Here is a 27,353-nt window from a genome sequence, read left to right as displayed (position 1 = left end):
CTCTCCTACAGTTAATGAAGCACAACCTGAACCACAACCACAACAAGCTAATGAAGTCAACACCAGTTCCACCCCTATTCATGATACAGATGCTGGTAATAACCAAGCACATATTGCAGAATTGCATATGTCACAGATTGTGGGATTGAATGTAGTAGGTCCAAACTGTAGAGGCACAATTCCTAAAACACAAAACTGGCCTAGTTTTTGGACAAATTATGAAGGAGGCTATCAGAGTGATCAAAGAAGCAATAATGATGAGGGACCATTGTTTGACAGTGATCATGAAGCACCTGAGATCAATATGAAAAAGAAAAAAAAAGAAAGAGTGAACTACAAGTATTTCAATGAGAGAGTGGATATGAAAGCTGTGCATTTTGAGCCAGGTATGCACTGCAATAATTACTTCATTGTGTTGTCTTAATTATACATCATTGTCAAAACTAATCATTTGTGTTTAATTTTTTTTTCAGGGTTAAAGTTTACTTCTAGGAGTGTGTTAAAGGAGGCTATTCTAAATTATTCTATTCAACAACACTATGATCTAGTGTACATGAAGAATGACACTAAGAGGATTCACATGGGTTGTTCACTTTGCTTTTGGCAGATGACTGCTGGTCCAGATTGTCATGAGGCTGGTGTTTGGCAAATAAAATTTATTAATCATGATCATACTTGCTGCAGGACTTTTAAAAATAGATTAATAACTGATAACTGGATTGCACATGTTTATCTTGATAAAATTCTGAGGGATCCAAAGATGAAGCCAAGTAACATTTTATTTGACATTTATGAGAATTTTCAAATTAATGTCTCATTGAAAAAATGTAGGAGGGGGAAGGAGAAAGCTCTAAATGAAGTCCAAGGATTAATGCAAAGACAATATGGCTTGCTAAAACCTTACATGAAAGAACTAATGAGGTCAAATGTAGGTACTACTTGTGTTCTGAAGGTAGCTGAGGGAGAGGCAGGACAACCAAGCATATTTCTTAGATTTTACGTTTGTTTTGAGGCATTGAAGATGAGTTTCACTTTGGGGTGTAGAAGAATATTTGGTCTTGATGGTTGTTTTTTGAAACATGCTTGTGGAGGGAAATTACTTTGTGCAGTGGGGAGGGATGGTAATAACCAAATGTGGCCCATAGCATGGGCAGTGGTTGAGGGGGAGACAAGGAACTCATGGCAATGGTTCCTAAGAATTTTGACTGTGGATCTAAACATGAATGATGGTAATGGTTGGACAGTTATGTCAGACCAACAAAAGGTTTGTGCAATACTATCTTTATTTCAAATTTTTCTTTCATGAACTCATTGTGATTAACTCAAATTTTTCTGTCATGAACTCAAATTTTCCTCCCACTATGCATTTCAGGGATTGGTTCCTGCTATACATGAAGTATGGCCAGCAGTTGAGCATAGGCAATGTGCTAGGCACATTTATTCTAATTGGAGGAAAATTCATAGTAGGAGGGTCCTGCAAAGTCAATTCTGGAAATGTGTTAAAAAGCCACCTCTATGCTAATTTTTCAAACTGAAGCTGCCAAGCTAAGGAGAATTTCAGAGCAAGCTTATGAAGACTTCATGGCTAGAGACCCCAACACATTCTGTAAGTCTCATTTCAAATGCCACAGTAAATGTGATGTTGTAGACAACAACATGGCCGAAACATTCAACTCTTTTATATTACTTGCAAGATATAAACCTATAGTGTCCATGTTAGAGGATATTAGATTATCTATAATGGATAGAATGCAAGAGAAAAAGAAACTCGTATGTAAATTTGTGGGGGGAGTTGCACCTAGAATTCATAAGAAGTTGGAGAAAGCATATCAGGAGCAAGTTCATTGCCGTGCCCATTGGAATGGTGATGAGAATGAAACTGGTTTTGAGATAATCCATAGAGGGCAAAGTCATGCAGTAGATTTGAAAAATATGACATGTACATGTAGGAATTGGGACTTGACAGGAATACCATGCACACATGCAGTCAGTGCTATCTTACTTATGAGAAGGAAACCTGAAATGTACTTATCAGAGATGTATTCTCAAGAAAACTATTTGATTGCCTATGGAGGAATGTTGAATATATTACAAGGGAGTAATTATTGGGATACAGAGGGAGAGGGAATGGTGTTACCCCCAAATATTGTTAGAAGGCCAAAGGGGAGACCCAAAACTGCTAGGAGGAGAGACCCATCTGAAGGTTCCAAGCATCCTTCTAGGTCATCAAGGCAGGGATTAATACAAAAGTGTATCAATTGTCACAGAACAGGGCATAGAAGACCCAGTTGTCCTGATGCAGCAACAAATCCTCCCAGGCCAACACATCAACAGGTATTGTAATGCCAATTATTTAGATATCTTTAATAATCTCATATGCAATCGTATTATCTAATTTCTCCATTGATTTACTTCTAGGAAAATCAATCTCAAGTTCTTGATGAAGGCACAAGTGGAAGGAAGAAAAGAGGAAGACCAAAGGGGAGCAAAACCAGACCTAACATTTCCATTGAAGAGCATAGTCAAACTAACACTCTTCCACCATCTCAAGTTTTCATAAATAAAAGATCAATGGCTAGAGGTAATGGACAATACATACTCTTGTGCACCAAGTTTTCATATAGATTCTTACTGATGCACTGAATTTGTTATGTATTCTCTAAGCTCAATCTCAAAATGCTAGAGGAAGGAGTGATATACGACGGGGCCGAGGCAAAGGAAGAAATAATGCAGTCATTATGCCAGAGGGTTTTGGCCTATGGCATGGTGATCATGGTGAAGTAGCTTATAGAGACCCAAGTGCCTCTCAAGCAACAATCATACAGGAATCAACTCCAATTTCAACCCAGGATGTACACCAAGAGGAGCATACACAGGCTTCATGTGCACATAATAGTGGGTTGTAATTATATGTAATTATAGTTTAGCTTTTGGTAATATATAGACTTGAGGTAGTTGAATGACTTTTTACTTGTTGCTGGTGATTGTAATCATGACAAACACATGACAATTGATGGTGACTAATGTAGTTTGGCTTTTGGTTAGTATGTTGATTGCGCAATGTGATTATGAGCTTCTGTACATGAACTTAAGCTTGGAGTTACTGGTTAGTATGTTGATTGTGCAATGTGATTATGAGCTTCTGTGCATGAAAACTATATTGTACAGGTAAACTATATTGTACAATGTATTTGATTGCCTACTTGTGATTGTGCAATGTATTTGATTGTGCAATGTATTTGATTGCCTACTTGTGAGTATGCTTTGTCACAGGAAAACTATATTGTACAGGTTCACTCACAAAGATAATACATGAATACAGGGTATACCATGACAAATTTTTCTCATAAACAGTGATAAATTTTTCATGTCCTGATGCTTCTTCTCATTAAATTCATAAGTTCATACAATATGCTCTTAAACATTACATATCCATGTCCATAAACCAAAAAAAATACACAATAAAAAAGACTACAAACAAAAGTGATATCAAACTTCCTCTCTTCAGCAACATCATCCTCCTCTTCTCCAATTGAAGCAAACCCTCTAATCTGAAACTCTCATCTCTCAATTTTGATATTTCTTCCAAAGAGCAAGCGTTCTCATCGTATAAAACCTGGAGCTGGTCTCTGAAATTGGCATTTTCAACATGGCAATCCTTCACTTCGGCCTCAACTCTTTGAATCTGCCTATCCCTGAGCTTCAAGTCACTCCTCAAGTTAAGTATTTCATCTCGTAGAATAGGAAATAGAGTAGAAGACACATTACAGAGAGGTCTATCGAACCATTCCCACATTCCACAGCCACCATTAGGATTCTGACATTTATAAAACATTCTCCCAGGATTTTCATCTGTAAATGATGTATAATACCCACAATCCATTCCACACTTACAAATTTTCATGCCAACCGTCCTTGCTTCCTCGTTCCACCTTCTAATACCTGCCAAAGAATTCAAACCATGATTAATACTTACATGCGATCCCAATTTTCCACTCACCCTGCTTGCTTTAGAACGAGAGCTTGAACTTGATGCCGACGACATAGTTTCTTCTCTTCCAATGGCCCGATGTGATAAACCCGAATTCCTAATTTTCCGACGAGAGCGCTCCCTCTTTTATTCTCCCTGCCACGTCAGAAAACAGTCCACATCAGCATCTTAAACACAGATTAAGCCACCGCGTGCAACGCACGTGATGAGTTCTCGTCGGAAAAGTGGCTGCCGACGAGAAAAAGGACCTAATTGATAATTTTATTCAATTAAAATGCCTTAACGCCGATTTTCCTAAATAAAATACCTTGTTGGCAAATGGGGTTGAATTAAAATACCAATATGGGTATTTAGCCTCCAAACAACTTGGTAGTGATGTGACCTAATCTTGTCCCTACATCTACATTAGAGTTGGTGAAAGGTAGTTGAGGCTCTATCTTCGAGGTGTGATGTAGGGGCAAGATTAGGCCACATCACTACCAAGTTGCTTTAAGCAACTTGGTACCAAAGTTCTCCATTTCTCTCTCTCTCTCTCTCTCTCTATATCTCTCTCTCTCTCTCTCTCTCTCTCTCTCTCTCTCTCTCTCGTTTTCTTTCATCTTTCTCTCTCTCTCTCTCTCTCTCTCTCTAGTTCATTCTATCTCTCATATTATAATATTATACTATATATTATAGTATATATATTATATATATATATATTATATATATATAATATATATATATATATATATATATATTATATATATATGAGAAAATAGGGTATGTTGTGGTACAAGCACAAAAGTTGTGCTTGGTAGTGAGGTGACATAATCCCTCCATTTATTCAAATGGTTGCATATCCCCATGCACTTCTCAACTCATGTGAATGTGGTTCCCCATTTGAATGAGTGGAGGGGATTATGCCACCCTTACTATCAGGCACAAAATTTGTGCTTGGTACCAGCATACCCATATTTCTCTCTCTCTCTCTCTTTCTCTATATATAATATATATATTAGTATATATATTAATATATATATAATATATATATATATATATATATATATATATATATAAGAGGGTTGCAATATTCCTAAAGTTTGGACATTCTCCACTAGCAGGAATATACAAAGCGACATGTCTGTGACCTCGAAGCGATCATGTGAGACATCGTATGTCGTGGGTAAAATTAGACAATATTTATTGGATAATGTTCAACCCTCCATGTTTTTTCAATATATTCTGCGCGAGATAGGGGGTGCACAATCGACTTGGTGTGTTGTGCGGTGCCTAAGTGATTGTCTGTCGTCGAAGGAGATTCTTCCCGAGTCGATATACTTAGCTATCTTTAAGTTGGCATTTGCCGAGCATGGAGTTCATGGTGGTTGAGAGGTATATACGACGTGACATACATGTATTTATTATGATTTTTTGGAATATATACTCTTATGTTGAGTGGTAATCTTTTCAGGTTAGAGGAGGTACTCCCGTAGGGAGCAGCAGTACGATACGACGTTCTAATGCAGACGACGTTGATAACAAGGATGTCGACAACGATGACGATGAGTGAGTGAGACGTGTTCTTATATTTATGTAGTTTTAGATTGTGTTAAGACATGTTGTGACTTTTGAATTTTACCTATATGTAATATATTTATGATTTTATTTCGTAGTGAATGAATATTGTTTGAGCATGCGAGATGTGTTGTGATTGTGATTATATGATGAGTATTGTTTGATATTGTGGATTGATGGATGACGATGGATGAGTATTCATTTGGATTGTGAATGTATATAATGGTTGATTTTATGATATATTATTAAATATTGTCATTGGATTGAGTCGATACAGGCTATATGTGTATTCTCGTATGGGAGGTTACCAGAAAATTAAATTTTTTATACGTAAATATGTACATTGGCGATGGATTACCCCATCGCCAATGAGTATTGGCGACGTAGCAATCCGTCCCCAATGAGTATTGGCGACGGGGCAATCTGTCGCCAATGTTTAAACATTGGCAATGACATCCCATCACCAATACTCATTGGCGACGGGGCAATCCGTCACCAATGTTTAAACATTGGCAATGACATCCCATCACCAATACTCATTGGCGACGGGGCAATCCGTCACCAATGTTTAAACATTGGCAATGGGGCAATCCGTCGTCAATGTTTTAAACATTGGCGACGGATTGCCCCGTCGCCATTGAGTATTGGCGACGGAAAGACCCCCTGTCGCCAAAGAATTCCGTCAAAGACCCCTGTCGCCAAAGAATTATGTCGCCAATAAACGTCCGTCGCAAATACCGTATTAACGACAGATTTATTGGCGACGGATCCATTTCCGTCACCAATGTGTATTGGTGGCGGATTTTGGGGCATTGGTGACGGATTTCCCCGTCGCCAATGCCCAGTTTTTTACAAGTGATTGTTTCGCATCAGAGACATTGCTTAGCTAGGTGTTGATGTTTACATAACTAGTTTGCAATTTTGAAGTTACTGCATTCTTCGACCATAGCATTGGTACAACTTGAACAGTTTTAAGAAATGCACACAAAAACTTTCAATGTTATGATTCTCTTGGTAATTAGGTTGCTTACTTTCAACTGATGTGATGTTTGATTTTTTTTTTCTTTTGCAGGAGCTATGAGCTGATGGAGAAAATATTGAAAGTCTATGTGTACAAGGAGGGACATCGGCCCAGTTTCCATCGGTCACTTCTCAAGGGGATTTATGCCTCCGAAGGATGGTTCATGAAGCTCATGGAGACAAACAGGCAATACATTGTGAAGGACCCAAGAAAAGCTCATCTCTTCTATATGCCATTTAGCACTCGTCTCTTACAGTATGTACACAATTCTCACAATCGAAGAAACTTAGAACAATACTTGATTGACTACGTCAATAAAGTTGCTTCCAAATACCCCTTCTGGAATAGACAGGTGGATCAGACCATTTTCTTGCTGCTTGCCATGACTGGGTATGCTTCAGCCTTCTTCAAAACTTTGTTTCATTAGCTTATCTCATTTGCATTAGAGTTGAAAAGCTAATGTTTATATATGAGAACCAAATATTCAATGGGATTATATCAGATATTCATCATGAATAGCATTATGTTGGGCGCAAAGACACGCCCTCACGCCGCGAAAGCGATATCACCTGAGAGATAGCCCCGACTTTTGTTATCACAAAAGCACAAGTCAACCTCTATATTCTTGTTTCTCAAAGGAAACTAGAATAGATAGTGAAATTCTTATTTCTCAAAGGAAACAAGAATCGAAAGTGATATATTTCATCAAAGTGAAATACACACTCTTCCTCTCATCAGTTCTAGGACTGAAATGTCGAGAGAACCTACAAGCTATGGCAACTCACAGATAAGACAAATACAAACACAAGATTTACGTGGTTCGGCTAACTAGCCTACGTCCACGGGAGGGGGTTTCACTATGAAGGAAAAATACCAAACTTATACAAGTTCTCTCTTCCTCTCTTTCTTTTCTCTCAAAACTCTAATTTTGATTTTTCCCCACACACCTAAAACTCCTCCACCTCTTCTCTATTTATAGGAAACCAAGGGGGCAGATCCGAAATGAATTAGGCGGGCGGAACGCGCGGGAAAGAAATCGCGTGGCAGGAAAAAAATAACGGCGGGAGAAATTCCCGCGCTCGGGCTGGCGAGGCGAGGGTTGGTAGGCAGCGCACGAAAGCTCGTGCTGTCCTTGCGTGCACGGCGCGTGTGAAGGACAAGGGCACGTGAGTGGCCCCCCTGTCCCCCACGATCACAATTCTCCACCTTGTTCATCATTTGATAAATCCTAAATTTTAAACGAACACCAGAAGAACCCCACGAACTTCACCAGAGATATCCAGGCCAAGAACCAGGCCAACCCAACTGCGTCACTGTACCGCGACTGCCTACGTACCCTCCACCGGGATCAAGCTAACCGTAGTTCTAAAATTATTTTCCAACATAGTCTCCACCTCACCTCCATCACCGCCCCGCAGGGCTATGCCCTCTTGGGCAAATCAACACGGGCTGATATGAAGCAAGTCCAAGCAATGCTGGAACTTGCTACCTGTGACCACCTTGGTTAAAATATCCGCGGGATTCTCATTTGTATGCACCTTCATGAGAGAAATATCGCCTTCCTCTATGACATCCCGCATAAAATGATACCTGACATCGATATGCTTAGTACGATCATGGTGAACTTGATTTTTCGCCAAGTGAATCGCACTCTGACTGTCGCACCACAAGTTCACGCTCTCCTGCTCAATCCCCAAATCTTCTAGAAGACCCCACAGCCACAATGCTTCCTTCACTCCCTCCGCCATAGCCATGTACTCGGCCTCTGTTGTAGAAAGTACCACTATAGCCTGCAACATCGATCACCAACTAACTGGAGCTCCATGTATCCTGAATACATAACCAGTAGTAGATCGTCGTTTATCTAGATCGCCCGCATAATCAAAGTCTACATACCCATCGATCTGACATGTATCTCCACCAAAACACATACCCATATCCGCGGTACATTTCAAGTACCTCAGGACCCCTTTCACCGCTTCCCAGTGCGTCTTTCCCGGATTCGCCATGAATCTGCTGACCACACTAACCGCCTGTGAAATATCAGGGCGTGTACACACCATTGCGTATATTAAGCTGCCAACTGCACTAGCATAAGGAACATGCTCCATGTGTCCCTTATCTTCCGCTGTAGTAGGAGATTGTTTACCAGAGAGCCTAAAATGTGGAGCCAATGGAGTTACCACCGGCTTAGCACTTTGCATCCCGAACCTCGCGATCACCCATTCTATGTAGCCCTTCTGACTCAAGAACAATCGCCGATTCACCCGCTCTCTTCTAATCTCCATATCCAGTATTTTCCTAGTAGTGCCCATGTCCTTCATCTCGAACTCATTGCTAAGTTGAGATTTCAGCTTATCTATCTCCACCTTATTCTTCGATGCAATAAGCATGCCATCCACATATAATAGGAGATAGATATAATCACCTCCACGAAGCTTCCGAATATAAACACAACAATCATAGTCGCTTCGGGAAAACCCATGCTTCAGTATGAAGGAGTCAAATCGCTTGTACCACTACCGAGGAGATTACTTCAATCCATACAGTGACTTCCTCAAGTGTCATACATGATTCTCCTTGTCCTCAACCTTGTAACCCTCAGGTTGATGCATATAGATCTCTTCATCCAAGTTTCCGTGCAAGAAGGCCGTCTTGACATCAAGTTGTTCCAGCTCAAGATCACCATGAGCAATGATACTCAATAGCACCCGAATAGAGGTGCGTTTCACTACCGAAGAAAATATCTCATTGTAATCCACACCCTCTCTTTGTCCAAACCCCTTAGCCACTAGCATCACCTTGTACCTCGTACCACCGAGCTCTGAAGGATCTTCCTTTCTTTTATACAGCCACTTACAACCTATAACTTTCTTTCCTACGGGCAATGGGACCACCTCCCATGTTTGATTCTTCCGGAGAGATTCCATCTCCTCCTCCATCGCAGCCAACCAACTCTCGCTATCTCTATCCCGAATAGCTTCCTTAAAGGAGACCGGCTCATCTTCCTCCACCGAGAGTGCGTACTCAACCAAATTAACCTGGCCATAGTGCTTCAGGGGTTGATCAGCCCCCAGCTTTTGTACCTGCTTGTATGCTCGCTTTGGCCTAGTGGAAGCCAAGCTATCCTCGAGCTGATGTTGTTGAAGTGCTGAACCTCCTCCTGCTCAAGCTCACCATCTACCTGATTTCTCACTTGAACACGGCTAGAACCTGGTTGGTCTTTAGGTTCTATATTAATAACATGAGACTTAAAATTCCCAACAGTCTCAACATCACCATCTTTGGGCACCCTAGCAATCATGGACTTCTCATCAAAGGTAATGTCTCTGCTGATCACGAACTTCGAATCTTCTGTACACCAAAGACGATAGCCTTTTACGCCCTTTGCATACCCCAAGAAAATTACCTTCTTGGCCCTCGCGTCAAGCTTTCCGTCGTTGACATGATAGTAGGCGGTACACCCGAAAATCCAGAGTCTCTCATAATCTGCATGCTCCCCTGACCACACCCGATAGGGTGTATCACCGTCCAATGTCGAATGTGGAGATCGATTCACAATATAGCAAGCTGTAGCAATCGACTCTTCCCACCATTCTTTGCCCAAACCAGCATATGATCGCATACTCACTGCTTTCTCCCGCAGTGTTCGGTTCAACCAGCATATGATCGCATACTCACTGCTTTCTCCCGCAGTGTTCGGTTCAGTCTTTTCGTGACCCCATTCTGCTGTGGTGTAGATCTAACTGTCCAGTGTCTAGCAATACCCTCCTGATCACAGAACTCCTTGAAGGCACCATCTGTGTACTCTGTACTGTTATCAGATCTCAATGTCTTCAATTTCTTCCCTGTCCTGTTATCAACCATCGCCTTCCACTTCTTGAATGTCTCAAATACCTCATTCTTATGCTTCAGAAAATAAATCCAAGCATACCTAGAATGATCATATATGAATGAGACAAAATATCTGGAACCACCATTGGAAGTTGTCGAAGCCGGACCCCAAACATCCGTGTACACATAATCTAGTATCACTCTACTCGTGTGCTTTCTCCTCAGAAACTGGACCCTGTGCACCTTTTCATACACACAATCCTCGTAAAAATCTATGCAAGGTTTCTTCAGATTCTTTAACAAACCCTCTTTACCAAGCAGATCCAGACCCTTCTCTGACATGTGCCCAAGCCGCCTATGTTATAACCGTGTGTGCTCACATGGGTCTCCACCATTTTCTTTAGCTCCAACTGCTGCATCTCCCGCCACCATCGTACCCGAGAGAGTATATAGATTTTCGTGATGAACACCCTTCATCACTGTTAGGGAACCTCGAACAACTCTCTTCATTCCGTTCTCTGTTACAATCTTGCAACCCCCGGAGTCCAAAGCACCAACTGAAATAAGATTCTTCTGCAAGTCGGGAACGTGCCTTACATCCGTCAAGGTTCGAACCACTCCATCATGCATCTTGATCTTGATATCGCCTAGCCCCACCGTTTTACAAGCATGGTTGCTCCACATAATACTGTTCCACCATCAATGCTCCTGTAGGTAGTAAACCACTTCCTATTTGGACACATATGGTAAGAGCAACTAGAATCAAGAATCCACTTCCCGGAGGTATCCTCGCTACCTGTGACGACATAGCATTCCTTATCGCTCCCTTCCCCTGAAGTGTAGCTCGCCTCTTCCTTGCCTTCTCGTCTTTTAGTCTTGTTGTTGTTCTTCTTCCCACATACTCTCTTGTTAGGACAATCGACCTTGAAATGCCCAACTTCACCGCATTTAAAACACGCTCGTCCCGCAAGAGGTCTCGATTTAGATCTAGACTTTTCTCCCTTGCCTTTTCCTCGCTCATTGCCTCTTCCTCTGGCAAACAGTCCATGCGCTTGTTCTTTGTTACCACCAGTGGCCATATCACTAGTGTAATTTTTCAAAGATCATCCGCTAGAAGTGCCGTTCTAGTCTCATCCATCGATAAAATATCACCCACAAGCATCAGTGTTTGCACCAGGTTCTCATAAGACTTCGGCAGAGATAGAAGTAGTAGAAGCGCCTGATCCTCGTCTTCCACTATCACCTAAATGTCTTTCAAATCTGATATGATCCTATCGAACTTGTTGATGTACTCCCGGATTGATGAGCCCTCCTCCATCTTGCAAGTATACAATTTGGATTTTAAATAGATCCGGTTCGTTAGACTTTTCGTCATGAAGGTACTTTCTAACTTCAACCACACGCCCGCAACCGTTTCCTCCCCGTCCACCAAGAAAGCTACATCCCTTTCAAGGCAAAGGATAATCGACGCCCGTGCTTCCAGATCCAGCTCCTCTCAATCCTCATCAGACATATTTTTGTTCTTCTCTTTTCCAGCCAAAGCCTTGTGCAATTTTTGTGAAATCAGCGAATTTTTCATCTGCATCCTCCAATACGAAAAATCATTTTTCCCATTGAATTTTTCAATCTTGTATTTTCCAACTTACTTGTTTTACTTGTAGAAGCCATTTTCCGCTTGTCCGCTTCTCTTAGGAATTTCAACAACTACTTTGTGTTTTACCACACAATAATCAACCACCAACTCAGATCAGTAGCTCAACCATCACCAATATGAATAAGGGCTCTGATACCAATTGTTGTGGGCGGAGTCATGCCCACACGTCGCGGAAGCGATATCACCTGAGAGATAGCCTGGCTTTTGTTGGCACAAAAGCACAAGTCAAGCTCTATATTCTTGTTTCTCAAAGGAAACTAGAATAGATAGTGAAATTCTTATTTTGTAAAGGAAACAAGAATCGAAAGTGATATATTTCATCAAAGTGAAATATACACTCTTCCTCTCATCAGTTCTAGGACTGAAATGTCGAGGGAACCTACAAGCTATGGCAACTCACAGATAAGACAAATACAAACATAAGATTTACGTGGTTCGGCTAACTAGCCTATGTCTACGGGAGGGGGTTTCACTATGAAGGAAAAATACCAAACTTATACAAGTTCTCTCTTCCTCTCTTTCTTTTCTCTCAAAACTCCACTTGAGATTTTTCCCCACACTAAAACCACATCCATCCCTTCACTATTTATAGGAGATCAGAGGGGGGGATCCGTAGAACTTTGGCGGGCGAAGAAGCGCGGGAAAAAGAACGCGCGCGCAAATGAATCAAAAGAATTTATGGGCTGTTCATTTAGCATCACACTCTATGCAAAATGAATCAAAAGAAAAAGAATGTATCAGCTAGAGATATAATTAACAAATGTCGAGTACCACCTGTATGGCAGCCTTCTGCCTCATTTACATAAAAGTTGTATACTATTTATATGTAGCATTAATTAGTATTTTTTATATAGGCACCATATGAAACAAGGCACGCCATGGAACATTCGATCCGAGCTCTGTGTATCCAACCTCCATCAAAGCTTTCAATTGGGAAAAGACGTTTCTCTTCCAACAACTAATTATGTTCGATCTGCCAAGAATGAAGAATCCCCTCGGGGATCTCGGTGGAATGCCTGCAACCAATCGCTCTATTCTCGCCTTCTATGCCGGTAACCTTCATGGTGAGCTTCGCTCGATCCCATTGCAGCATTGGGAGAACAAAAACCCTGATATGAAAATCTACGGCCCATTTCCTCGAGGACTCAAAAGAAAGATGATATATATTCAACACATGAAGAGCAGCAAGTACTGCATTTGCCCGAGAGGTTATGAAGTTAATAGCCCATCAGTCGTTGAGTCCATTTTCTATGAATGTGTCCCAGTGATTATTTCGGACAATTATGTTCCTCCCATCTTTGAGGTGATAAATTGGGAGGCATTTTCTGTTGAAGTCAGCAGAACGTTTTCTCCCACCTACCAATCCCATCAACCACCAAAATAACAGTGGCCAACAACCCCATCTACCCCCAATGTAACACTATAAATACCCCCTAAGTTGTGTGTTAAAAATTATCCCAAGCAAGTGAAACAATAAAAAGAAGAGTGAGAGCTTGAGGATCCAGAGAGAGATAAATAAAGAGTAGTGTAGTGAGATTCCAGTAGCAGAGAAAGAGAGAGAAGAAAGAGAGTATTTGTTTTGAGAGTTTAGTGTGTTTGTACTACTAAAGAAATAATAGCAATATATTTCTTAGTGTCCATCGCTCATCTCAACTCAACAAGTGGTATCAGAGCCAACTTAGGGTGCTTGTATATATCTACTTATCGTATGCTCTGTGGCTGCCACCAAAGGTGGATCCTCCACATCAGAAAATAAGTTAGATTATCATTTACCCTTTGAAGGTGACGGGTACTATTCACGAGTACGGCACTGTTCAAAAATACGATACTATTCACAAGCACGGTACTATTCACAAATACGGTCACTGTTCATAAGTATATTTACTGTTCACGTGAAATAGTAAAAGTTGTAGCTCGTGATAGAAGCAAGGTGGTCAGGGACCTACTCTCTCCTACGGTGATCTTATCGGCATTATTGAAGGCCGAAGTTCGTGCTCAGTCAGGGACTGTGAAGCTGGTTGGTCAAGGACCAGACTTGCGTGGAGATACTGAAGTAGTACCACGTCACGATGGCGGATCTGGCAAATACGACTAATACACTCAAGAAACTCAATGGCAATAACTACAGCTACTGGGAGACGTGTATGAAGTCCTATTTACAAGGACAAGACCTCTGGGAGGTCATCGGGGGTGCTAAAACTACAACACCTCGGGAGGCTGGCGAAGTACTAAGGAAGTGGAATATCAAAGCTGGCAAGGCTATGTATGTGCTGAAGACGACAGTAGAAGAAGATCTCGTAGATTACATGCGAGATGACAAAACTCCGAAGGAGGCATGGGATACGCTTGCCACACTCTTTTCAAAGAAGAATGATGCTCGACTTCAACTCTTGGAGAATCAATTGATAACCTTGCAACAGAAGGATCTGACAATAAGTCAGTACTTCAAGCAAGTAAAATCACTTTGTTCAGATATTGCTCAACTAGATCCAGATTCGAAGGTATCTGATGCAAGGATGAGGAGAATAATCATCCACGGTTTGAGACCGGAGTATCACGGTCTTATTGCTGCTACACACGGGTGGCCGACTCAACCAACATTATTAGAGTTGGAGAGTTTGCTCGCTACACAGGAAACCCTAGCCAAACAAATGGCCGGCGTTTCAATAAAAAGTGAAGATGAAGCACTTTTCAGCAGCAAGGAAAGAGGCAAACCAAAAGGCGCAAGAAAAGAGGAGTATGGAAAGGCTGGTGCAAGGAGGCAGCCAGCACGACCATACACCAACGAAGACGAGGTTGTTGGTATGGCGCTAACCTCGATTGTAGAAGAATCCGAGTCCGCATTTGCAGCAGTTTCAGATCGAGAAGAAATCAGCTATAATAAAGATTGGATTGTTGATTCTGGCTGTTCCAATCACATGACGGGAGATAAGGAGAAACTTGTCAAGATGAAGGAGTATAAGGGTTGATTCTGGCTGTTCCAATCACATGACGGGAGATAAGGAGAAACTTGTCAAGATGAAGGAGTATAAGGGCGGCCGAGAAGTTGTGATAGCAAATAACGGGAGATAAGGAGAAACTTGTCAAGATGAAGGAGTATAAGGGCGGCCGAGAAGTTGTGATAGCAAATATTTCAAGATTACCTATCACACACATCGGAAAGACTGCATTTACGCCGCGCTACAACCCGAATCAGATATAACTACAAGATGTATACCATGTACTGGGTATGAAAAAGAATCTTCTATCTGTTTCCCAGTTAATAGCTTCTGGAAATTATGTGGTATTCGGGCCACAAGATGTAAAAGTCTATCGAAACTTGAAGCCACCAGGAGAACCTATCATGGAGGGACGGAAGGTAGAATTTGTCTATGTGATATTGGCAGAATCGGCATACATCGATAAAGCCAAAAAGAATGAGACGGTTGATTTGTGGCATGCTCGACTTGGCCATGTGAGCTATCACAAGCTCAAAATCATGATGGAGAAGTCAATGTTGAAGGGTCTTCCACACTTGGATATACGTGGAGGGACCGTATGCGGAGGTTGTCAGTACGGTAAGGCGCATCAATTACCGTATCACGAGTCACAGTTCAGAGCCAAGGAACCTTTGGAGCTTGTACACTCAGATGTATTTGGTCGAGTAAAACAAGAATCAATCGGTGGGATGCGGTATATGATCACTTTCATCGACGATTACTCGAGATATGTCTGGGTTGATTTTATGAAGGAAAAATCTGAAGCACTCTTCAAATTCAAACAATTTCGAGAAGAAGTCGAAGTAGAACTCAGCAAGAAGATTCGTTGCCTACGCACAGACAACGGGGGCGAGTACACATCAAAGGAGTTTTACGACTACCTGAAGCAGCACAAGATTCGACGACAGCTAACGTGCCCAAATACTCCGCAGCAGAATGGCGTAGCCGAAAGAAAGAATCGTCACCTCGCCGAAATTTGCAAAAGCATGCTTCATGCCAAGAATGTATCAGGACGTTTTTGGGCGAAGTGTATGAAGACTGCGACACACGTGATCAATAGGCTACCACAACCGAAGCTGGGGTTCATGTCACCTTTTCAGAAGTTGTGGAATACCAACCCAACTGTAAGCCATTTCAGAGTCTTCGGTTGTGTATGTTATGTCTTTGTGCCTGATCACTTACGCAACAAGTTCGATAAAAAGGCTGTAAGATGTATATTTGTGGGGTATGATAGTAAAAGAAAAGGATGGAGATGTTGTGATCCCACAACCGGACGGTGCTACACATCAAGAAATGTTGTGTTTGACGAAGCCTCGTCTTGGTGGACTCCACAAGAAGTTGTGCTCCCAGACTCTAATGATTTAGAGGATCAGTTGCAGAAGAAGCTGGGGGAGCCAGGTTAAGAAGAAGGAATACATCATTCAGAGAAGACAGAATCAAGCTCTCCATGGAAAACCGGTGTTCATCAGATAATATCAGAAGAGGAGCGTCCAAGCCAGATGGAGAATATCGAAGAAGAACCAACTGAACAACTTCGAAGATCAACAAGACTCAGAAAACTGAATCCTAAGTATGCTAATGCTGCCATTATAGAGGATGTGAAGGAGCCATCTAGCTTCGAGGAAGCATACGAATTTGCTGAATGGAGACAAGCAATGGAGGAAGAAATTCAAGCTCTTCATCAGAATCAAACTTGGGAGTTGGTGCCAAAGCCCAAAGATGTCAAACCTATCTCATGCAAATGGGTTTACAAAGTCAAGACTCGACCGGATGAGACGATTGAAAGATACAAAGCAAGATTGGTTGCTCGAGGATTCTCTCAATAGTATGGACTGGATTATGATGAGACATTCAGTCCAGTTGCCAAGATAACAACAGTTCGAGTTCTGCTAGCTCTAGCAGCCAGCAAAAGTTGGAAGCTTTGGCAGATGGACGTGAAGAACGCATTTTTACATGGTGAGGTGGATCGAGAGATTTACATGGAGCAACCTATCGGTTTTGAGAGCAATGAAAAAGAAAGATATGTTTGCAAACTAAAGAAAGCTCTCTACGGATTGAAGCAAGCTCCGAGAGCTTGGTATGGCAAGTTTGGTGAGTTTTTAATTCAAAGTGGATACTCTCTTGCCCATGCAGATTCTAGTTTATTTGTCAAACAGACTGGTAGTAGACTAGTAATCGTGTTGGTCTATGTGGATGACTTAATCATAACTGGAGATGATGATGCGAAAATCCAAAGAACGAGGACAAATCTCTCGGTTAGGTTTCAAATGAAGGAGCTTGGAGAGCTCAAGCATTTCCTCGGATTGGAGGTCGACCGAAGGAAAGATGGATTATTCTTGTGCCAAGAAAAATACGCGAAGGACATGCTGCTCAAATACGGGATGTTCAATTGCAAATCAATCTCAACACCAATGGAGACAAATCTGAGGCTGTGTGCACATGAAGGAAAAGATTTGGAAGATCCAACTATGTATCGACAACTAGTTGGAAGCTTAATCTATCTAACTATGACAAGACCAGATATTTCATTTGCAGTTGGTGTGATGAGCCGATACATGCAGAAGCCAAAGAAGACTCACTTAGAAGCAATCCGAAGGATCCTAAGGTACATCAAAGGTACAATTAACTATGGTCTCATGTATAAGAAAGGAGAAGAATGTGCGGTCTATGGCTATTGTGATGCTGACTATGCTGGAGATCATGACACTCGAAGGTCTACTACTGGATACATGTTTAGTCTCGGCTCAGCGGCTATATCTTGGTGCAGCAAAAGACAACCAACGGTGTCACTGTCAACTACAGAGGCGGAGTACAGATCAGCAGCAATGGCAGCTCAGGAAAGCACGTGGCTTTTTCAGTTAATGAGAGATCTACATCAGTCCACAGACTATTCAGTAGCTTTACATTGTGATAATCAGTTTGCAATACGATTGGCAGATAATCCAGTTTTTCATGCTAGGACAAAGCATATCGAAGTACATCATCACTTTCTTCGAGAGAAAGTTCTTCAGGAGGAGATTGTTATGAAGCCAATCGGGACAAATGAACAAACAGCTGACATATTCACCAAAGCACTAAGTACTTCAAAGTTTTCAGAATTTCGAAGTCAGCTTGGACTCATGGATAGAAAAGTCGCTGCTGAGGGGGAGTGTTGAAGTCAGCAGAACGTTTTCTCCCACCTACCAATCCCATCAGCCACCAAAATAACAGTGGCCAACAACCCCATCTACCCCCAATGTAACACTATAAATACCCCCTAAGTTGTGTGTTAAAAATTATCCCAAGCAAGTGAAACAATAAAAAGAAGAGTGAGAGCTTGAGGATCCAGAGAGAGATAAATAAAGAGTAGTGTAGTGAGATTTCAGTAGCAGAGAAAGAGAGAGAAGAAAGAGAGTATTTGTTTTGAGAGTTTAGTGTGTTTGTACTACTAAAGAAATAATAGCAATATATTTCTTAGTGTCCATCGCTCATCTCAACTCAACATTTTCTGTTATAATTCCAGAGAAAGATGTGCCCCAATTGAGAGACATACTTGCATCGATCCCTGAGGAGAAGTATCTTTCTTTGCAGGAGGGAGTGACGATGGTGCAGAAGCACTTCCTATGGCATAGTAAGCCAGTCAAGTATGATTTTTTTCATATGACCCTGCACTCAAATCTGGTACAATAGAGTATATAACATAAGGACTGGGTGAAGGTATGGATTAATGAAAAATTCAGCTTGGCTTCCTTTGGATGCTTTGTATTCTGCACTGCTTCGAGTACAAGTGAAAGGTGTATCTTCAATCGACTGAGACTGTAATCTGCTTAATTTCGATGGAAGCCTGCAGTTTTAGAATGCGACGGATTGCCAACAATGAAGGAACGTGCATGTTGAAGGAATTGCTTCCTGGTAAAGTAATCCTGTATTATTGTTGCATCCAGAATTTAAATCCTATGCATGCTAGGCACGCTTAACTATCGGATGGTTTCTTTTGTACATTGTCATCGTGGAAGCTTCATAGTTGGAGGCCCTTGTACATTCATTGTTTAATAAAGTGAAAAGTGAGCTAAGATGTGTACATTAATTGTGACATAAATAAGATCAATTTGTCCCTTCAGCAACTATTTCCTTTTGCTGATGAATCAAGCATTACATAGTACCCTTTGTTCTGATGGATACATATAATTCTTTGTTGTTCTCTAGAAGTTCATTGATGGAGCCCCAAAAGTTTTCAAACTAAAGTTTATTATATCATTGCTTACAGTTTCTAACTGGTCTAAAGTACTTACAAAATTATGCAGCAAATCTATCAAAAGATCACAGAAACCTTCAGCCATAATTCTCCATCTTGTTTATTCACAGTGTAGACAGTAGAAAGACATGGAACCGTATAATTTTTATTTTTCCTATGTTCTTGATCTCTTCTACACGGAAGTCCCTACAGTTGGTCGGACCGCCACCCAAAGCAAAGAAACCGTGATGGAAATAAGTCCAACCCAAACCCAAAGAATCGTCGGCGCCCTCCCTCTCCTCCCCATCAACCCTTTCATAAATGGATACATATGTGTTAACACCCAGAAACTAAAGAAACTACTCCCTAGCATCTTACTCCACTGCGGTATCTCACTGTATATCGTCCGTGCAGCCCCGATAACTAGCGCCACGAAATTGACAGAAATGATCGTCAATGGCATAATGAACAAGCTTGTCCATTTGACCACATACAGGTCGGCATATATGTCTTCTTCATCTTCGTTTGCCGATTTGGCTGTAAGAGTGAATGAGATCTCAATCCCTGCAATAACTTTCAGTAGGCCCTGAAGGACCGCCGCAAGGTGAGCTGATGTTCCTCCTATGACCCAAAACTGCTCGTTTCTCCATAGCTCTTCGAGTGCAATCCCTGACCATTTCACTTCTAAGAGGGAGATAAGTGCGAGAGTGATGGTGATAGTGAGTAGGAATACAAGGAACGTTACGTTGAGACCAGGAACAATGAATTGATCGGAGAAGAGGCATAGAGCGGGTAGAAAGCAGTAGACGGTGAGTAGGATTGACGTGAAAGGATAAATGCCAACATTGAGGTAAGCGATGCGTTGGAGGAATTTGAGGAGCCGCGGAAGGCGTCGCGTTTTGTTACACAGTAGACGGAGCGCCATCCACGGTTGTGCATCCGGTATCCTGTTACGACGTCCTCTGTCACTGAGCCATAGATCCAGCCTACTCGGTCACCCCATTCAGTTTTGTCTTCATACCTGCGATCAACATGTAACTTTTCTCTTAACTTTTTTAAGAAAAAAAATTTCCTCTGAAGATTGTTTGTGATTTATGTTGATTTTGTTGGTTCCCACTAACTATAACATAGTTTTATATATTAGTATCGTGGTGCACACAACATACCATATGAGGGAATGGTTTAATTGAATTGTAAAGTGAATGAATAACTTGTTAAGTTTCAACGGTTTTTTCCAGGGATAGAGTGTTTCCATTGATTTTTCCAAAATTGAGGGCATTTACATATATTTCTCCAAGTGTAGGAGGTGTTTGCATAGATTTTTTTTAAGTGTGAGGGTATTTTTGAAATTTCTGAAGATGTGAGGCACAAGCTAAATGGAGGCTTTTCTTGAAAATGTAATATACAAGCCAAAAATGAGTCTTTTCTTAAATCTAAAGTATAGATATAAGGTTGCAATGAGACCTCACCAGCATGAGATGACCGAGACAGCCTCAGCAACAGTGGCTGCATCAAGCGGTGGCCTAGGTGCAAGCAGTGAACCAGGCGGTCGACCATGCTTCACCGAAGGATGATCAGCCAGGGGCCGCCCCTGAAACTCGGCAACTGGTATCGAATTCAGAAACATAGGTGAATTTCCAAACTTCATCGGAGTGATAAGATCTGGGTGCATGTCCCGTTCATTGGCCTCACTGCCACCTTCTTCACTGTCCTCCCCCGTTACTGGTGCCAACACTGGGATCGGCTCAGCTGGCACCTTGATTTGCCCAATGGCACCATAATAATCATTTGCACGCGGCGGATTGAAACCATACAAGGCATATCGACGGAACAAACATCCTGTACCCACATACATCGGACCTTGCAGGCCATCGAGCGCACGCATATTGCCATCGAAGAACACGGTATTGTGATTCGCATAGCGGTCTGAAGGATCAATCCCTTCAAACCTCTGTGGAAACTGTATGTAGCAAATTCGATCCCCACCTCTGTCCAACATAAAACACATCCCCTCCCGAATCGCCATACAATTATTAATATAGTGATCGCAGTCAAAGTTAAGTATAAAAGGACCATTTGAGAGTATCGCTGATGCACGAACCAATGCATTCATTGCTCCTGCCTTTTTATTATGATCATACCCAGGGCGTTTCTCGCGAGACATGTAGACGAACATAGGGATTCTAGTGTCAATCCCGGTGATGTCTATGAATGGGTGGTCGCCGGGATTGCCATAGACAGGTTCGTGGCTGGGGGTTTTGATCATGACCTGAATGATTCCGGCATGGTCGCCTTTGGCGTGGTCAGGGGCGGATTGGTACCAGGTGCCAGGCCAGTGAGTGCCATCCGCCATCCAAGTTGCTGTTGCGAGTTTTATGGAGTCGATGGATTCGCCCTTTTCTTTGGCAAGCTTTTTCTGCTGTTTTTGCTCGCGTTTGTTGATCTCACTGCATCTCTTCTTGATTTTTTCTGGGAGGTTGTTGATTCGCACTTTGAATTCGTCGTATTCCCTCTTGATCCACCTGTCATAAGTCAAAATTAAGAACTATGATTTTAAGTCATTTCTATCTTGAAATGACGCAATGTTTATGTAGTTTTACATATGTTCTTTTGGATTTGGATCCTCTCCCCTATAAAGATGTTGCAGCATATTTGTTTCTCAAAGAAAATATGCTATGAGATCACTTTGTTAATCAGCCTTCTATTCAATGGGGGATTGTGGGGATTCACTGCAAATCTAACACTAGCAAATGTCCAGTTTTATTTTAATTCATTTCCACTGGCAAATCACATTTAACTAATAAATAATTGCTAATAATTGATCTTGATCGAAAAATGGTTTCTCTTGTGCATTTTGACGATAAAGAGAATCCAAATCTGCTTTAGTTTTTATTCAGAAAAATGTGAAGTCAAGTGTTTGGATAATACTGTCAGAAGAGTATGATAGAGTCACTACTTTTTATTTGTTTTTGCGTAACGGATAGCTGTTTTTATCATACTTGCATATAGTGATATAGTGATTGATGGTTGTGATTCATTTCAAATCTCTTACACTTTCTCATCAAAATAAATCAGTCACAGGGATATATATTAGACTGTTATGATCAAAAGTAGAAATCTGCAAGTTGTTTTTTAGTGAAATTGGCCAGAAACCTCAGACAAATATGCGAGGTTGTGTTTCCATTCCTCATTTGTGATAACCAATCGACAAAGACAAAGGAAGTTGGTGGCGTTACCTTCGGTCCTTGACAAAATCAGGCGTCTTCTTGTTCTTTGTTGGATCACCCTTTAGTGCAAAATAACTGTCAGGATTTCTGGGCTCAATATTATGCTTTCGACAGAACGGCACCCAGATCTCTGCAAACGATGAAGCCTCAGCCATCGCCTCAAAGGTAAGCATAGACCCCCCATCATCCGATATATACAATGCTAGCTTCTCAACAGGATACTCAGTCGCCAAAATTGAGAGCACAGTGTTCGCGGTAGTCAGTGGTGGCTCTTTCTCTGCATCAGCTGTGGAGATGAAGATGTCCATGCCAGGGAGATCAGATCGCCCATCGGGGTTGGAAGGCGAGGGGGACTCGAACTTCTCTTTGAGGGCGTCAAGGTCGGTGGCTCGGTTGATGGGGTTGAGTTTGGGGAGAATGTCAAGGAGCCAGGAGAAGGCGAACCAGAGCTCGCACACTAGGGACATGCCCCAGAGCCACATTGCATCCCAGTTTGGGTTGCAGATTCTCCATGTTAGGAAACAGCCCAGGACTACCAAGCGTATGAAAATCAGAATCCTGCGCATGTTCAGCAAAAGAATTAGGATCATTTTTTTCCCTTTTTTACTGTGATGAGGTCAACCCCTGGATAATTTTTCTTTGAGTTGGACCAAATTCAGATATTATATATATATCCTATGACCCCTCTGTTAAATAAATTATTGGACTTAATAAAGCAAATTGGAAAACATGTAACTGGGAAATGAGTCTTGGTTATTGTTCTAAGCATAGGAATAAGTGGCAGAGAGATTGTCGATTATACTCTTATTGGTAGACAGTTTATGACATCGCTCGTAATCGGCTAATTATCTTTGAAGTGATTCTGATTTTTCTTCCTTATACAAGAAAAATAAGAATCACTAAGGATGACCACATTTCATAATCGCCGTCTTATTTTTTAAAACTTTACTTTACTTTCAAAGGGGTTGAAAAAAGCTCACTAGGAGATGTATTTGCAAGTTGGCTTGATAGAGAGGGGGTGTGTTCTCAACAAATAGAATCATAGGGGGTATATTCACAACAATAAATAGAAGTACGGTAGGTCTCTTTGCTATTGGATGATGCAGGGTGTTTGCAATTAACTGTTAACCCTTAATAATTAAAATTGTTACATTACTCTATTATTTTCTTCTTCTGTTTCTACCTAGTCCGATCTTCTTGTATGTATTCCGTATCTAAGTTCAGGTACCTGTAAGGGCTAAGAATCCCCGGTGGCACCCGAACTTTTCTTGTCAGCGGCTTCCAGGGCTTATCCAAGAAGTCATCCATACTCATCCCTCCAACAACATCATCATCGTACCCTCCTCCGTCGGCCGGCCAGTAAGCATTCCCGATCCCATACGTCCCCTTATTTTTCTCGAACAAGAACCTCGTGTGATCGAAATCCCCCGTTTGGCTCCTCATCAGCATCGATTTGTTCGTCTTTATCACCGACATCCTCCGGTCGAGCTTCCCTCTTCCTCCTCCGCCGCTGCCGCCATCATCGCCTCCTCGATGCCCCGCACGCTGCTTGGGGCCTCCGACGAAGGGCTGGTTGTCCGGGGTCGGAGGCATGTGGACGGTGTAGTTGTAGTCATCATGGACCCCGGAGGAGGTGGAGGTGAGGTCAGGGCCGAGGTCGATGTCTTCGCGAGAGAGGCTTTGGATTCGGCCGCTTAGTGTTCGGCGGGCGAACTTGATCGGGGTTTTCTTCGGGGATGTCGACATTGTTTTCTTTCTATCTGGCTAGCTAATTGTACGTACAATTTTTGAGCTAGGTATTACAAAGTGTTTTTCTTCTTCTTCTTTTTTTTTCTTTTAACTTTTTGTTGCATGTTTCATGAGAATTGCTGATTCCATGGGATGCAAAGGAGTTAAGAATAGGATTGAATGGAGAAGCACGAATTGCGAACATGAGAGAAAATTTTCATATGGGTTGCAGTGAGGAAATGGCGGGAGGAGGGTAAGGCAACCGAGGTTTGCTTTGGTGCTCCAAAAATAGGTTTTTTTTCAAATTTTTAAATTGACAAAAATAACAAATCAACTAAAATAAGAAAGAGTAATTTAGTCTTTTAAAATTATCTTATAATTGCTTTCTATCCTAAAAGCAATCATTCTGTTGCTTCTTTCCTTTCTTATCCGCGTTCTCTCCCTCTCAAAAATTCTTTTCTGCCGTTGACATTTCTTGTTCGCTCTGCCTTGCATAGAAAAAATTAGTTTCTTTCTCCGCTCCTTGAGAGAAGTCTCTTCCTTAGCCACGGCGAGTTTGAACAAGATATAAAAACCGGTTATGCATGACGTGAAGACTGATTCGCATAGTCTATTATAAAACCAATGTGAAGATATAAAAACGTTTATGTATGATGTGAAGACTGATTTGCATGGATGTTAAGAAAGATATTTGTCTAATATAAATGTGCTATGCGAATCTTATCTATGCATAGTCCATACCTCCTTTCGATTTAGGAGGTGTTCCCTAGGACTCTACTCCTATTAGTGAATAGCAGCAGGCCAAGTCAGAGCCTTATCCTCTGCAGTAGCCTCAGTCCGATCAGAGCAAGAAGCGTCGCTATAAGAAGAAGAGAACTACATTTCTTTCTTTTTTTTCGTATAAGAAAAATAAGAGAAAGCAGAAGCGAATGCACATACTTCTTTAGTGGAAAGAGAAGGGAAGTCTTCTTCGGTTCTATCCTATGCTTTAAGAGAAGCAAGAAAGCATCACGGTTTTGTGGTCTGCTTGCTTATTCTATCCGGTTCACCACCCGACTTAAAATATGCATAAACGTTTTTTTTTCTAAATAAATGCATCATAGTCTATTATTACTTCTTACAACAAATACTTTATTCCATTATAATAACAATATAAATATTCTTCGTGAATGATTAAAACGGGAGTGACCTATAAGTAATTCTACGAATCCCCTACTTAAGCTTCTAGTTGAAAATTCCCGGTGGACATAATCCTACTGTGCATAAACAATGTTTTATATAATTAATTTTTTTTAAAAAGGAAAAAGATGGGGGTACCTTTCATGATGCTTCTCTTCACGAGAATTTTTGGAGGATCTCGTGAAGAATTTTTGCTTTAATGGAAAGCGCGAAGCTTATTAATCATATGGAAAGTGCGGAGCGTTACTAATCATAAATTATGTTTCTCTCATAGATTGTATTTCCTAAAATAACCCTTTTACCAAATTAAAATTATAGTTAATTATAATTTTGGGCGTGGAACACCTCCTAACCGTCAAATCTATCTATCTAGAGATGTGAGAGCTATTTTTAAGGAATTTATTTACAGATATGTCACCAGTGCTCCAACAAATCTTCATGGAGCACTGAAACTGTAGGCAAGATAGCCAGGATCCGGATCCTCTACAACTCAGGCTGTAGAGGAACCCTACAATGGTCCCCATATTCAATTCTTAACTAACTACACGCAGACACGTGGCTAATGTTCTTTAAAGAATAATGGCTGCAACTAGGGGGTTTTTAACAGGGAAAATACTATAGGCACACCCCTAACCACACCTTGGGGCACACCCCCTCTCTCAGCTACAGTGCACAGGGCCCACTTTAGATTTTTTTAAAAATCTAAAGTGGGCCCCGTGCACTGTAGCTGAGAGAGGGGGTGTGCCCCAAGGTGTGGTTGGGTATGTGCCTGTAGTGCCACTCTTTTAACAGGCAATGTTAACGGGGCTTGCTAGTAGCCCATTTGAGTTCCTTTTTTTTTTCTTTTTCTTTTTTCTAGGAAAGAAATCTTTTGGGACGTAGTTTTATTTTCTTTCTCATCCGAACTAATTGCTCCGCAAATATATTCATTGTAACAGAACACTCCCTTCTTTATAAAAACAAGATGCCATGCTAACACTAGTATAAAAATAGGACAGTCCAAACGGTTAGAACTGTTTGGAAAATACAGTCCCAAACGGTTACAACCGTTTGGGCTAAAAAAGAACCGTTTGGGCTAAAGCCGTTGGGAAAAGTCTACCCCAACGGTCGTCCAAACGGTTACAACCGTTTGGGCAAAATCCTTTAATGAAGAAATAAAGCACAACAAGACTAGGTTCCCTTGGATGCCATTGTTAATAAGAAATAAGTGCAAGAAACATCTATTCAAAACACTTTAATGGAGAGAAGGAAGCATCAGATAGAAATAGCATTAAAATACAACAGGATGTTAAAATACAAAATCGACCTTGTAACCTAGGAACCTTCAAATGCTAAAGAGGTCACATCAAAATATTGATAACATCTTCTTGAGAAGTGCTGACCACATCTTCTTGACTAGCAAAGTGTAAATTCGAACAACAATTGCATAATTATAACCAATTTGAATAATACAACAAATAACACAATTCTTAGTGAACCTAGTGGCCAATTAGTCCTGTATCTGAGGAAACATTATATAGAATCAAAGGCAAAGCAGAATGATCTATTTCAAGTAATGGTTCTTAAGCTACCAAAAAAAGGATCAAGAATCAACAAATGACTTTACATTCAAGCTTCCACTGTCATCATATAACTTAGGAATATTCAAATGCTAAAAGGGATTTGCTTTACATATTCTTGTGTAAATTCCAGCATCAATTGCATGATTGAAACCAATTTGAAGACCCAAATTATCATTTTTCATGGAATATATCCAATGCTAACCCCGAAATTTCAAAACCCTAACAAGAACGTCCAAGAACTTAAATCCTACTCAGGAATCACGACTACAACACCAAGAAAGGAACATAAATCCAATCGAAATCAAACCTGAGCCTCCCTCAACACTTCAACGCGCTTCCTAATTCAGGTGTCAGGGTCTCCAGCAGCACACCCAAACGTTTTCATGCCAATTTCAAAAGGTCGTCCTAAAGA

General features: G+C 41.3%; 3 protein-coding genes across 3 annotated transcripts; 2 read left to right on the top strand and 1 right to left on the bottom strand.

The window, feature by feature from the left end:
* Positions 608-2,343, top strand: LOC109841982. The gene is made up of 3 exons (XM_020410905.1): positions 608-1,264; positions 1,373-1,424; positions 1,538-2,343. The coding sequence occupies exons 1-3, from the start codon at positions 608-610 to the stop codon at positions 2,341-2,343; spliced, it is 1,515 nt and encodes a 504-aa protein (XP_020266494.1).
* LOC109843780 (probable glycosyltransferase At5g03795) lies at positions 2,335-19,135 on the top strand. The gene is given in 9 exon segments (XM_020412740.1): positions 2,335-2,581; positions 2,665-2,803; positions 6,609-6,910; positions 6,913-6,956; positions 12,909-12,958; positions 12,960-13,026; positions 13,028-13,374; positions 18,515-18,686; positions 18,688-19,135. Coding segments are annotated over 9 exon segments (1,170 nt in total). The 5' UTR covers positions 2,335-2,571; the 3' UTR covers positions 18,727-19,135.
* LOC109843778 (cellulose synthase-like protein D1) lies at positions 19,231-24,433 on the bottom strand. The gene is given in 5 exon segments (XM_020412739.1): positions 19,231-20,124; positions 20,127-20,266; positions 20,715-21,767; positions 22,482-23,030; positions 23,701-24,433. Coding segments are annotated over 5 exon segments (2,946 nt in total). The 5' UTR covers positions 24,219-24,433; the 3' UTR covers positions 19,231-19,438.

The sequence above is a fragment of the Asparagus officinalis genome, chromosome 5 (genome assembly GCF_001876935.1).
Source record: "Asparagus officinalis chromosome 5, Aspof.V1, whole genome shotgun sequence".
Taxonomy (NCBI): Eukaryota; Viridiplantae; Streptophyta; class Magnoliopsida; order Asparagales; family Asparagaceae; genus Asparagus; species Asparagus officinalis.
This window is presented reverse-complemented; position numbering and strand designations above follow the sequence as displayed.

Coding starts and splice junctions, on each gene's coding strand:
- LOC109841982 (XM_020410905.1), top strand. CDS start 608: ATGACTGCTGGTCCAGATTGTCATGAGGCTGGTGTTTGGCAAATAAAA. Junction 1,265..1,372: donor TTATGTCAGACCAACAAAAG/GTTTGTGCAATA, acceptor TATGCATTTCAG/GGATTGGTTCCTGCTATACA. Junction 1,425..1,537: donor AGCAGTTGAGCATAGGCAAT/GTGCTAGGCACA, acceptor TTCAAACTGAAG/CTGCCAAGCTAAGGAGAATT.